The sequence below is a fragment of the Pipistrellus kuhlii genome, unplaced genomic scaffold, assembly GCF_014108245.1.
Source record: "Pipistrellus kuhlii isolate mPipKuh1 unplaced genomic scaffold, mPipKuh1.p scaffold_m20_p_4, whole genome shotgun sequence".
In the NCBI taxonomy this organism is placed as follows: Eukaryota; Metazoa; Chordata; class Mammalia; order Chiroptera; family Vespertilionidae; genus Pipistrellus; species Pipistrellus kuhlii.
The window spans coordinates 47,957,883-47,972,558 of NW_023425540.1; the positions used below are offsets into that span (position 1 = coordinate 47,957,883).

At 38.7% G+C, this 14,676-nt stretch overlaps 1 protein-coding gene across 19 annotated transcripts in view; it reads right to left on the bottom strand.

The window, feature by feature from the left end:
• The window catches only part of MCTP1 (multiple C2 and transmembrane domain containing 1), a 422,741-nt gene that overhangs the window by 313,023 nt on the left and 95,042 nt on the right, over positions 1 to 14,676 (bottom strand). Inside the window, exon 1 of one of the 19 annotated variants that reach the window (XM_045571757.1) lies at positions 12,719 to 12,906. The exons of the other annotated variants lie outside the window; for them this stretch is intronic. Within the exon in view, the coding sequence (XP_045427713.1) occupies positions 12,719 to 12,766 (48 nt within the window). The 5' untranslated portion in view covers positions 12,767 to 12,906. Of the gene's footprint in view, positions 1 to 12,718; positions 12,907 to 14,676 lie in introns of those variants that run through there. 19 annotated transcript variants of the gene reach the window in all.

The following is a 14,676-nucleotide window of genomic DNA, read 5'->3' on the forward strand; positions in this document are numbered from 1 at the left end:
ATGAATAGGGGTCAGTTTATTTGTAGACAGTGAAAACTCAGGAAATTGTGAAAATAACTACATCACAGTGCTTCCCTGGGGAAAAGAAGGTGTTCTGATGTCTCATTTTCAAGTTGACTTCAGGATCCCTAGCTCTTATATTTGTGTCAAGAACAAGAAATTCAATAGCAGTTCCTGCTCTCTGTATATCATGCTGGAATTAAGCAAGGCTAAACGCGGAAGCAGCCTGAAGTTAATGACTCTATTTGATTTCTGTCACATTTAAACTCATTAAAGCAATGAATTGATATACCACATTGAGGGAGAGGGATGACTGGATTTGAAATAAAGGAAGGGACAGTGGGCAGTAAAGAGAGTTCTGAGAGTCCCTTGCCCTGAAGGGTGACGAGACCTCCAAGGGCAAGGCTGGTATATCCACTTACAGAAGTGGAACCTTAGACATTCCACATGGGGACTCAGAGTTAGAAACAAGCAGATTTAAAGACCGTAAAGAAATGCGATCTTTATCACACACTGATTTTGTGGGCACATCTTTAGCATTGTGGGCTAAATCTGTGCCACACAAGAGTATTCATATTTACACTGTGAAGATTGTGACTTCTTGAGAGATATTTTTGGTAGGGTAAGTAGAGCTATATAATATAATAAAAACATTGTTTTTTAAGGGGAGGATGTTGAAGAGCTGGTTGAGGGCCTAATAGTGAAGGGTTTTAGAAACAATGAAAATAAATTTGGACTTCCTGGGGGATTTCTATTCTAGGAGTCCTGTGATCTCTTTTAGATAGAATGCTCCTTCTGCTGTATGCAGGTTAGATCATGGGAAACAAAAGAATAGCATGAGTGCACCTGTTGGAGGGTGTTGTAGAAATCCAGTAAGCTCAGATGATCGTGAGAAGATTCAGGATGTATTTTGGATAAAGGTCATATGAATTGCTAATAGAATAGATCAGAGTATATAAAAAAAAGGGGGGGGGGCTTAAATTTGATTCTTAGAGGTTTTTAGTCTAAGCAACTGGATGCTTGGTGGTTCTATTTAGCAAATAGCAAAAATTTATAAGTAAAGGTCCTTTCATCGCACAGTAAAAAATACATCATCAAAGCTGTACCCATTTTTCAGTTCGCTAAGGAGCCCAGAGACACAATTAGCTTCACAGTATAGTGACTGGCATCTGAGATTTCTGACTTTTTTTTTTTAATCTATCTAAGTAATTTATGATGTTTTTGTTGTTATTCATTTAAGATCCTATTTTATAGGTCAGTGGAAGGTATACTTTTTTAAATAGTGGATACTTACTTTTTATATATTCTTCCAAACTAATTGAGACTAAATCAATCATTTATGAAACGGGTTTTTTATGGCCTTGGGTCCTAAGGACTTGGTCTCATTATTTCATGAAATAACCACATCATTCCAGCATTACTTTTGAGTGCTCTGTCCCCTAAGATTTTCACTGCCAACTTACTTGGCAGATCATAACATCCCAACCAACTAATGATGGTTCCATTTTATCACCACATATATCAGAAATAAAATTATCAAATCAGTTCAGAACATCAAGTCAATTCATTAGGGGCAAAAGCAAGACATACCCAAACAAGGAATGAAATCGAGCAGGAGCTAAAATTGAATATGGATAGAAACAAACCATCAGCTTATCAAATAGAGCATGCAGCCATATAGAGCAAACATTTATTCCAAATATTCCCACCAAAAGGAACCAGAGATTCCCAAATAAATGACTGACTGCAGGTCTGAGGCAGGGAAAGCACAAGGTGAATTTGGGACAATTGATGCCAGAAAACAACAATGCAATAAAATAAAATAAAAATTTTAAAAAAAGCTTGTGCCATAAGAATAAAAGATCCCCAAACTATGAGTCCACAGAGGTATCTGAGAGAGAGAACAGGGAGGTAGAAGGCAGCTCTCCTTTGCAAAGTATTCCAGCTGGTAAACACAGAAGGGGGGTGTCTGGTTTCCAGTCCAGCATGTAAGAAGCTTGGGACTTATCACACCATCCCAACAAGTAAAAAGCTGAACAACCTAAAGCAACTCTTCTCATATGACAGAGAAGTGGAGTCAACACGGCAAAGCAATGCCTCAAAAATTGGAGAGACAGGCAGATTCGCAGAATCTACTGGAGCAAAAACCCACCAGCAGGAACGTCTGCAGGGATAGAACACCTGTGACTGACAAGGGGGTGGGGGCTCCTGTGAACTGAACTCTACTGGCCCAGTCATGAGGGTGTGGGAAGGCTTCTGTGAGTTTTACCTCCATGAGCTTTCACAGAATATAAAAAAAAAAAAAAAAAAAAAAAAAAAAAAAAAAAAAAATCCCCTGTGCTTCCAGCAGGGGGCGGGAAGGAAGAGGGGGGAAGCTACTACTTTGAAATAAACAGGAACATTCTGTTCTTAAGGAGGCCTGATCTCAAAGGAAACCAGTTCATCAGAGCTGGTCTGACTGACCTAGAGGAAGGGAAATACCCAGGTCCAGCCACTCTAACCATCCTGTCCATCTAAAGGTGGGTGCGGGGAGAAAACTGAGAAGCACTAGGGAAGTTCATAGCCCAGGGGCATGGGATCCCTAAAAGACTGAACCAAGTCCTACACGGTTTGGCTCAGTGGATAGAGTACCAGCCCGTGGACTGAAGGGTCCCGGGTTAGATTCTGGATGTGCAAGGGCACTTGCCAGGTTGCAGGCTTGATCCCCAATATTGGGTGTGCAGGAGGCAACGGATCAATGATTCTGTCTTATCATTGATGTTTCTTCTCTCTCCCTCTTCCTTCCTCTCTGAAATCAATAAAAATATATTTTTAAAAAATATATTTTAAAAGACTGAACCTGAATGATAGGGTTGTAGAACACTTCCAATCACTCCTTGCCACCACTTATTTATTGGAAATTCTTTTACTCCACACTTATGTCCACCTTTCAACAAAACTTAAAAGGTGTACTACAAGGCAAAAATCACAGTCTATAGAGATAGAGCAAGTATCAGTATCAGATTCAGGCATGAAAGGGATGTTGAAATTCTCAGAAATTTAATATGCTAAGGGATTTAATGAAAAAAGTAGATAATCTACAAGAAAAGATGAGTAATGTAAGCAGAGAGACAGAAATTCTAAAAAAAGAGTTAAAAAAAATAAATGCCATATAAAAAACAAAACAAACACCATAACAAGAAATAAAGAATGCCTTTGATGGGCCCATTACTAGACAAGACATGGCTGAAGAAAATCTCTGAGCTTGAGGCTATGTCAGTGAAAACTTCCAAAGCTGAAAAATAACGAGAGGGGAAAAAAAGACTGAAAAACAAACAAAAAGACTCAGAACAGATTATCCAAGGACTGTGGGACAACTACAAAAAAATATAACCTGGTGTTGTAATTAGAACACCAAAAGGAGAAGAGAAAAAAGAATAGAAGAAATATTTAAAGCAGTCCTGACTGAGAATTTACACAAGTTAATGTCAGACAGCAAACCACAGACTCAGGAAGCTCTGAGAATACAAAAAAAAAAAAAAAAAAAGATAAATGTCAAAAAACAGAAGGAATAATAAAAGCGGAAGTCTTAAAAATTAAAATATAAACAAAAAGTCCACACCTGATAAATTTATATTAAAAAGATCTATATACTGAAACAAAAATCCTCTTATTTCAAAATAGGTATTTTGTTTATCAGGAGACAAAATTGCATACAGAAAGGAGAAAATATCTTAATTTATTTTAGTTTAATTGCCTGAAGAGCAATGCACATCGCAAAATAGAGCCTAGCTCTTACCATTTCTCCTGTAGTATGTTTTACGGTCAGTACAACAATCCTAATGGGGGCTCTGAGGCAGAACCATGGAAATGAGTGATTCACTGCCCCCCTCCACCAAGACCCCAGTCCATCCACCAGCTTGGTCCAGACTGTGTGTGGTGGGCTGAGTGTGCGCCTAGAGCAGGGTTGATAGAGCCCTAAGTCCACCTGGCTGAGAGAAATAACTTAGAGTCAGGTCTAAGCTGTGTCAGAAGGTGATCCCACTATTCCTGCAGTTTCCAAGTCTCCAGTGGGGAATGCCATCTGCTGGGCAGATGTGCAATGCAGAGGATGGACACAGAGAACCTGAATTACACACAAACATGCAAAGAGTTAGCTCATCTAAGGAATTCACATCAGAGATTAAATAAATGCCTTTAATGGCTTCTAATTTTAGGTAGTAAATAAGAACATATTTATTTTTTTACCTTAGAAATAATATAGTGTTTCATCCACTAGATCGTATGCTCTCTTAGACCAAGAATTACCATGTGTATGTTTCTTTTCACAACATGTGGTCAATTGTTAACATGGTGACAATCTCTTATTCCTCATTGCATTCACTTATTAGGCAATGGGACTTTGCAGCTACTCCTGTAAGGAGGTGAAAATTTTCCTTCTTCTTAAATGAAAGCTAGCCTGTGACTTACTTTGAATGACAGCATGCACCATGATTAATGCTCTGCTTGTTCCAAGTGAAGCAGGAATTTTAGGGTAATACAGGCAGGTTTAGGGATTTTTAGAGCTGGGGCCCATGGAAAAACACATGGCTACAGACTGAGAGTCGGTACATCTCCATAACACAAGGAAGCCAGGTGCAGTTACATTTCTATAAGACAAGGGAACTGGAAGTAGCTTAGAAAGGTCATTATTTACAAAATAAAGAGAAGGAAGCCCTTCATCCAGAAGGAGGCCCAAAGGAAATAGGATGGAGGGGGGAGAACCTCACATGTCCCATGTGGGGTTTGACCTTTGAGCCCAGGAGTTACTATGGTGACCAGTCTAAGGGAATAGTGACCAATCAGAGGGGATATCAAGGCACCAGGATCTGCAGCCTTGATAAGCTACAGGGAAAAGGAACTCAGTGAGACCTTTTCCCACTCCCCGTGGGGGAGTCCATCCTGTGGGACTCTTCCCTCTCCCCACGTGTGAGTCTGTACATGTTCTTCAATAAATCTCCATAGCCCATAGAAATTAAAAGTAAAAGTGCTTTGCTATAGCACTTTCTGTCTGTGGATTCATTCTTCAATCTGGCGAACAAAGAATCTGGGTTCTAGTCCAAAAATTTGGTATCACAAACATAGGCCTCAAGAGGCCGTTCATGCTTTTACAAACTTGCTGATGTAAACAAGCTCAGGCTAGCTGCCTGGGGGGTAAGACACAAGCAGTGGAGGCCACTCTAGTCCAGCCAGCCTCCGCTGACCCTACAGCTAACTGCAGATGCGTGAGTGAGCCAAACCCAGACCAGAAGAAAAGCCAGCTCAGCCCTTCGGAAATGCCAACTTGCAGAATTAAGATTTAAATAAATAGCTGTTATTCTAGCCACAAAGTTTAGGGGTGACTTATTATGCAGCAAAAACTAGCTGGTACACTATAATCCTTAGTGACTGCTACAGAACCAGACATTTAGAAGGCACATACCAAATGTGGATAAATATGCTATTGAATAATCTAATATGCCCATAGCGTGTTAAGTACGAAGGTACAGAGAGAACAGACATGGTACTGTCATCAAGGAGCTTCTAGGATAGCAAGAGAGATAAGCAATTAGATTATATTTGCACAAGATATGGTGGCAATCGGAGACAGTGTATGGGATGATGTGAGAGATCAGTTCCCAGATTACAGGAAGCTCCATGAAGAGGTAACTCATTCACTAAGTGTTAAAAACAATTAGCAACAGTAACTAGCTGAAGTTGGTGTGTGTGTGTGTGTGTGTGTACTGTACAAACATAGAGAAAGGTATAGAAGGTCACAAACAAAACTGCCCAGAAAAATGGGACTGGAGTAGGGGAAGGGAATATAAATAACTGTTAGTGGTTGCTTTATTATCAGCTATGTGGACCTGAGCAAATTACTTCAGCTAAGTGTTCATTTCCTCATCAGCAAAATAGGATATGAATAGTACTTGGACATGAGATATTCTATGTGGAGTACTAGCACAGTGCCAGCATATATCGATAGCATTTACTCAGTAAAGCCTGTTTATTATTATTGGAGGTTTTTTGTTTTGTGGTCATAAGCACATATTTCTTTGGATTTAAAAGTATTCCAAAGGCAATGAGGAGCCATTGCTACATTTTATTTGGCCTTGACATCTGTAGCAGTCTTAGAAGACAATCAAAATATACACTTGCTATTTAAGTAGAGGTGAGACCATTTCATTTATTCAACTTCCTTCTTCAAGTTCTGGGTGCCTTCTGTATAGACCAGCACTTCTCCAACAAGACCTAGGTCCTGCCCTCAGACAGTGGCCAGACTAGTGGGCAAGATGGCCTTGGAAGCAAATGGCCACAATCCAATGTGCACTGTTGTTATAGGGAAATAGATCAAGTTCCATGAGCATCATGGGGCGCGCTATTTGAGGGAGATGGGGGCTGCAGAGATGTCAAGGACAAAGCTTTAAACATTAAGATTTGAGTGATATACTGAATGAAATATGACCCCAGTCACTGTCCATTCCTGTGATCTTCAATGTGTCTACATGCCACACTCTCCTTCACATCAGAATGCCACTTTCTATTTCTGCATCTACTGCTTGAGACTGCCAACATGAATGCCGTAGACACCATTTATAAAAGGAATGTGATTATCATATAATATTATATAACCTGGGCCAAATAGAATTAAATTACAAAGATCGCATACTTAGATTTACACCACCCTCAGATTTCAGAAGTGAAAGTTAGCAATTTTCTCTATTGTTAAAGGAACCCAAACTTACAATAGCTCTCTAAACTCAGTTAACCAACCACACAATTTTTCAAAATTCCAACTTGATTATTTTGAACCCCATGGCTCTGAATTTTATACATTTGAGATGTGTTGAATGTCAGATCATACATTAAGAGCCATGTTATAATTTATCCCATAAAACTGAAATGTTTGGGAAATTAAAAATCCCAATGAAAACTTTTAAGAAGCAAAATCCAACATGAAAAACTTGGAATAACTTTTGTTATTATATGAATTACTATATTCAGTTTAGCAAGAGCATCCACCAGCCACCTCTTCAACCTCCAGGCATCATCACCCCACAGCTGGTGGCTCACAGGGTCCCTTTCACCAGGGACCGCCACCTGTGGATCCATATTTTCAAGTTTCACACCTGTGTTCAGTTTGTATCCAGTAACAGCAGAATACGCCCTTTTATCATGTTAGCTGTTTTAAATTTATCTACTACACCAAAATATACTGTGAGAACAAGTATACACTAGATGCCATGGGTTTTCTTATAAGAAAAATTCTCAGAAGTTATCGAACTTCTGACTAGGTTAGAAAAGTTAAGCCATCTTTTCTAACATCTAGTGACCCTTCCTTGCTTTTTTTAAACTGTCTCTCATCAACTGCACCCTTAAATAGGCAAAACTATAAATGAGAATAATATAAAATAATGTTCTTTTGAGTAACTGAAATCCCTAAGCTTCTCCTTTACCATTATCTATTATGGAAAAATTATTTTTACCTATTCATGTGCTCCAATGAAAGCTACTTCAAGTGGCGCTAAGATGTTTCCTAAAATTAGACCTGTAACAATCCATTCCAATAGGCTGTATATATATTGTGTAATTCTTCTACTTGAGATATTCTCATTGATGGGAGCTATGTTAGCAGCTCTTGTCCAGTTAGTAAACTATAGGATTGATATTCGAACCCAGCCAGTCCAGATCCAGCATCTTTGCTCTTAACCCCATAGTCTATAACTGAAGTTGTGGATGATATCCTACAGAAAGTCCTTAGTACATGTTAGCTATTTTTATTTTTATTGTTTGGCATGATATATATACATATATGTGTGTGTTCATATATCTATATATAGATATATATATATCTATATATCATATATATGATATATATCTGTCCATATATATACCTGTGATATATATCTAACAAATATATAAATGTGATAATTTTTTTAAAAAATCAATACAATGAAAAAAACTAACTAAAGGAGAAGTAATTAAAATATTTTAAGTAAATTAAGAAATTAAAAGAAAGTAAAATATATGATCAGTATTTCTGCCATGTGTTTTCTTTGGTTCACGATGGCCATTTATTTTGTTTTGGTGAACTGTTTTGAACCTGATAACTGCAAAACTAGCACAAAAGTGATAGTAATGAACCAGATCTTCCACAAACAAAAGAAGAATATCATGTTGAATACTAAGATGAAATTTTGTGGAGGCTCAAGTAACCAGCTAGAAAATCTAGGAGACAAACTAATTAACAATAATAATAATTATTGCTAATTATTATTATTATTAAGAAATGTTAGAATCCCTTATTTCTTAGAAGGTATACCCAGCACTAGATATTTAACAATCATATTTTCATGTGGATCTTGATGAACCCATGCATTCATGCATGAATTCAAATAATAATATGAAGACTTATGGTTAGGATGGACTATCCCTGCCTCTCCTGTTTGGACATGTTTTCTAAAATATATTGTTATACGTTTCTTTCCCGATAGCTTGAAGCAAATGGCCTGCACATGCAGAAAATAGGATACACTCCCCAACTCACTCAGGCACTCTCCTCTCCCTGACTGAGCTGTGAGCCCACCAGATACCTTGCTATATCTTCCAAGGATTTCCTGTGGTTCAGGCAGCTACCCCCGCTGGCTGGTGCGACCTGACCCGGGCCCTATGTACTAGAACATAAACACTCCCTCGGTGCTGACACTGAAACACTGTGAGAGAATGTAATAAAACGTCTTAAACTCTCACGGCATCTCCTAGCCTGGCTCCTGTTGGTATGGACTTAACACTCACCATTTAAATGTTTATGTAAAAGGGTCTGTTTAAAATAGAAGCTTCCTGCATAACATTTGAATTAATTTTCTAAAAGAAAAATTTTCCAATGTATTGCTACTTTATTGATTTCATTTTTTTTTTTTTAAAGAGCGAGAGAGAGGAAGAAAGAGAGTGAGGGAGAATGAAAGGGACGGAGAATGAGAGATGAAGAAAGAGAGAGAGAAACATAAATTGTTTTCCACTTATTTATGCATTCATGGGTTGATTCTTGTCTGTGCCTGACTGGGTATGGAACCCCGCAACCTTGGCCTATCAGGAGGATGCTCTCACCAGCTAAGCTACCCAGCAAGGGCTCAGTGTATTGCTACATTCATGTACACATATTATCAAAATTAATTTTTGATAAAATAAATGAAACAATATTATTTTATCATGACTATATATTCCACCAGTTAGTAAACGTTTTATTTTGTTTTCATGTAATAAGTAATATGACATTCTTTAAAGGTCAATTAATCTTTTTTAAATAAATAAAAATATTCATAACAAAATAAAAGTATGATAGCATATTGATTTACTCAGCATCTTGATATCGATATAATGAAAACAAGTATATTTGAGTACTGATTGAAATGTTATTATATTCTGCTACAGCAGAACCTTACTTTCCAATATTCTTAATTAGTATGATTTCTGCAGACATCTGCAAATACACAAGTCACCAGGAAGTAATATCTCAGGAGTAATAGAGGGCCCAGACAACTCGAAAGTGCATCTTGTATTTACAAACCAAGGGGAGAAAGAGGAAGGCATGCTGTTGTGGTTCAAAGAGTTTTTGATAACTCTACAGAAGGTTCAGCTTCTACTTGGCCTGACCTCATGAACCTAAGACACTACCTGGTAAGGACAATGCAGAGTAGTGTTAACTCAAAAATGGATTTTCTCATGGAACTTAGGGTCATTATTAGGTCCTCTTTTGTCTGTCTTGTCTGGGGAATGCTGAGGCCCTCAAAACTTTTCACAGGGATTAAATGCTTGCTAGCACTTGTAACCCAAAAAGGACACTTGACTAGAACTCCAGGAACTTTTGCCAAGTCCCAAGAGACCTAGAGTCTCATCCTCACACTCCAGGAGAACCTCTTGAGAAGAATGGGACACGCAGGAGCTTCTGGCACAGGCATCAAGCCTGAGAACACTGCTAAGAGGGAAGTACAGGAAGTGTCCCTACAAGAGCTTCCAGCAGGAATAGCAGGAACACATGTCAGACAAGCAGAACTTGTGCTGGTAGATGTTTATTCCAGCACGTTTCACCTTCAAGAGAACATTAATTTGGTTCACAATGGGCACAATATCCAGAACAAATATGATGACTAGCTTTCAATATTCTCCATCCCAAGAAGGGAGAATACATTTTCCCACCACATTTTGTAGGTTTTAACGCCCACCAACCCCAAGCAGAGGCTTAAATCTATTACTGAGTCCCTAAAAATAACAAGTGTTCCATGACCAGAAAGCTCATTAGAAAGAGATTAATATAATTTCAAACTTAAAATCTATTTTGCACTTGTGATCTGTTGCCAATTGCTACCATTCCTTATTTGTAACAATTTTCCTGGGGGTGGTGATCTCCTGCAGGCATCTTTCTGGGGAGCCACCATGTCCTATTCTTAGAACATGATCTCCATGGAGCTGACCACAGGTGGGCTGCTCCTGACCCAGGTCTGGCCAGAATACAGTTCCCCTGCAAACAGTGATGGGTTCAGGGATGATGAGGCCACATAAGGCCACTGAGACTCACAGGTTAGACCAGGACTTATGCTAAAAATATCTACATAGACCATATGTGTCAAACACAAGGCCCGCGGGCCAAATGCGTCCCACCAGGCCTTGCAATGTGGCCCGCACCGCGCTGTCATCACTGAACTCCGCTGCGTTTCCATCACAATGACAGTTTATGACTGTTCAGTAAACCATTCGGCCCGCGATTTAGGCTGGATTTTAGATTTTGGCCCCTTCTCTGATTGAGTTCGACACCCCTAACATAGACGGTTCTCGTGAGCAGGCTAGCTGTCGGGACAACATAAATATAAACTGGTGCGGGGGGGGATCCCCTTTGCCTCCACATGCAGGAAGCCAGCCAACACAGGGTCCAGGGCAGAAAGAAAAAGGGAGAAGCACCTTGTGCTGATGACGATGAGGACACCCTTGGGTCCTGACAAATCTGAAGTATATCCCTGGATGCCTGGATAGCTCAAATACTAGAACCGATAAATTCCCATTTTGTTCAGGCTGGTTTTTCCACCATTTGAAAATCAGAGAATCCTGACTGACTTGCTTATATTTCTCTATTTCCTTGAATCGACAAGCATTGATTGAGGACCCACTGAGAGCCAGGACCTGTGCTAGGTGCTGGGACTACACTATGAGTGAAACATAGTAGCTGATCTCATGGAAGGTCTGTGTTTGGCAGTAAACCTAAGATTCAGAGGTTCCCTCCAGGTTAGCAGGCCACGTGGTGTTTTGAACACAAATCATGGATGTGGGTGCTGATCCCATCTCACTGGACCAGAACAGTCATTTTGAAGGGCAAGGAGAGGGAATAAACACTAGTGGAAAGCACTCTTTAGAAAACGTAAAACTGGCTATGTAGTTTTTCAAACTAATAATCAAAGAATAAAATTATCTTTGCAGCATTCTTCTATCAGAAGCAAAATGTTTACCATCTAAAAACAGTATTCTAAAACATAATAGAGAATACTGTATTCAGAGCTCACTGTACCAAATATAACCAAATAAAAAATAAACTCATACTAAATTTAGTTGAGTATTAAGTATGAGGGAGATAAAAAATAAACTCAAAGAGAGCATGAAACATGAGAACACCATAATTTAGGAGTTCATATACATAGTTTTGTATTTAAAATGACTTACTTTTAGAACCTCAAACTTTGTCCAAAGAGACCCTGCCCAAAGATCCTGTATTAATATCATTTACCATTTATAAATAAATAGTAACACTTGATCACAAAAGTTTCTTAAATAGGTCATAATAAAAAAAGATAAAATAAGTATTAGCCTATATTGCCCTAACCAGTTTGGCTAAGTGGATAGAGCCTGCAGACTGAAAGGTCCCAGGTTTGATTTCGGTCAAGGGCACGTACCTGGGTTGCGGGCACATCCCCAGTAGGAGATGTGCAGGAGGCAGCTGATCGATATTTCTCTCTCATTGGTGTTTCTAACTATCTATCCCTCTCCCTTTCTCTCTGTAAAAAAAAAAATCAATAATATATATATATATATTATTGATTTATATATACACATATATATATATATATGAATTAGTGTATAACTTTATATATATATATATATGAATTAGTGTATAACTTTTACAGAAATAAATCTGGTTAAAAAAAACAAAAAACAAAGGTTATCATGTACAGAAAACTCTAAGTAAAACTTAGAAGTTTGTAGCCCTAATTTTCCTTAGCTCTCAGCTTTATCTTATACTATTCAGCGGGTGTCATGTGCCCCTCTCTTCTATTAATTTGGGAAATTCTCCAAATTCTAAAGGTATTTATCTCCTTTTGTCCAAGAATTGACCATCCACATTTCTTAAGCGAGGAAGAATGATATGCTGGTACGGAGCCTGAAAAACAATTTTCCTCAGGTGGGATATGGCTAGGAATGCTTCAATCAATTTTCTGTCCATTTAGTCTCAACATCCAGAGACACTATGAATGGCTGCACCAAAAGAGAATTTGGCAGTTCGCTTTCCAATAACATGGTTACATCAAGGTCAAGGAATCAGCCAAACCAATCTGAGTGTGTACTACAGTTCAGAAAAATAAGGCATCTGTGCTCTACGTTCCTTTTTATTTCCATACATCGGGGTTTATTTTACTTTCTCCAGTATCCTAGTAATTTTTAAAAGACTGAGCCTTACCTGAGCTGCGCTTAGGAGCTTAGGAGAGGGATGTTTCACTCTCTTCATGTGCTCTTTGTTTCAGGTACAGTTATAGGAGCAGCCAGCCTGACTCTGGACCACACATGGAGGACCAGATGGAAACCAAGACCCTTTGCTAACAGTCCGATACCTCCCTCCTTCCAGGTCTCAGGCACTGACACTCCTCACTAGCTGGCACAGAGCAAACTCACCAAATAATTCACAGCAAGGTGTTAATGATTAATAGTAAGTTTAATGTATTATGGCTCAAACACCAGCCAACGATATATTTTAAACCAGCAAAGCAAAGGGGATGGAATATTACAATGGAACCTCAAAGACTGAGGCAGCTTGTAAAGTTTGTAGACCAATAAGCATCCCAACAGCCTTGAAATAAAATCAATTTTATAAAAGTGATCCCATCTATCATGAAGGAAAGCTGGCTTTGCTAACAACTGGGAAGTCACCCCTGCCCACACACCTTTCCCTTTTGTACCATCCACCAATGCATGTAAGAAGGTCCCTCACATCTAGTGAATGCTGATAAATATTTGTGAAGAAGCCTTGGCATGGGCTAAAGGAAATCCAAAACAATTAACATAGCCTTAAAAGGATGAAAATCCAGGAAAAAAAATATTAATTGGTAGAAACAATAAGTAGTTATGTATTATTCATTATCTACTATAGAGCTGATTTTACTTTTAAAAAATAAAACAATACATGGCATTTGAAGGAATCACAAAAGAAGTAAAATTATTTTCATTGTAAAATTAGTGGATACCTGGCACATGAGGGTGGCCTATAAGGACATGTTCAGCATATTCATAAAGTTACCAAGAGTCTGAATTAATCAGCACACATGCTAAAGTCAGTGACATTTTTCATTCAGGAGGCTCAGCTGCTCTCATAGAGAATCCAGAATTCAGGGATTTGCATTCAACATTCAGTCTTGACCAGTTAGGTTTTCCCTAACACCAAAACAAACAAACAATCAAGCAAGCAAACAAAAAAAATGAACAGAAAACAAACAATGAAACCACCATATTTCCCAATATAGGAGGATGCACTCTCTGAGCGGAAAGCAAGGCAGGCCCTAGCTGGTTTGGCTCAGAGGATAGTGCATCAGCCCTGGGGAATGAAGAGGCCCTGGTTCAGTTCTGATCAAGGGCACAGACGCTGGTGCAGCCCAGGGCTCTGGTTGGGCTGTGTCTGGTGGCAGGCCCTGCCCCTGCTTGGGCTCATGGGGATGCAACCAATCCATTGATGTTTCTCTCTCTGTCTCTTCCCATCCCTTCCATTTGCTCTAAAAAAAAAAAAAAAAGAAAGAAAAAGAAAAATATCCCTGGATGAGGAGTAACCAAAAAAAGTAAGACAGATATCAATGGAAATATAAGAATAATACAAACTAGAGTCAATTTACAATGCTGCAAGGCCCAATAAAATTCTAAAAGCCCTTCCCCCTCAAACTGGCAGATACTTATAAAACCATTATCAGAATAATTACATTTTAAGTATCTTTTATTCTGAATACAAATTCTCAGAAGATGGGGACATTTTTTGCTCACCAAGGGAGGTGCTTGCTTTGCTAGCCATATTCTCTTTGCTCTTACTCCTTCAGGCTATCCCTTAAAATTCCAAAGTCTTTAAACTATAGATTGAGGGTGGGGTTGGGGGTGGGGGGATTTAGTACAGAGTCAGAGCTGGACCATCGATTTCAAGTCTAATTTTACAGTTGAGGATGGTGAGAATTTGCCTAGGGTCACACAGAAGCAGAAAATAAGATCAGAAGACAAATCTACTGACTTCAATGAGGGAGCTTTTTCTTTCTTTCTTTTTTATTGTTTAAAGTAAAAAAAAAAAAAAAATGTCCCCTGAGGGAGCATTTTTTTATGCACCTACCTTATATCTCATCCCAGCAGTTCTTAATCATGATATTCTGCTGTAGGTTAATAAGTTTG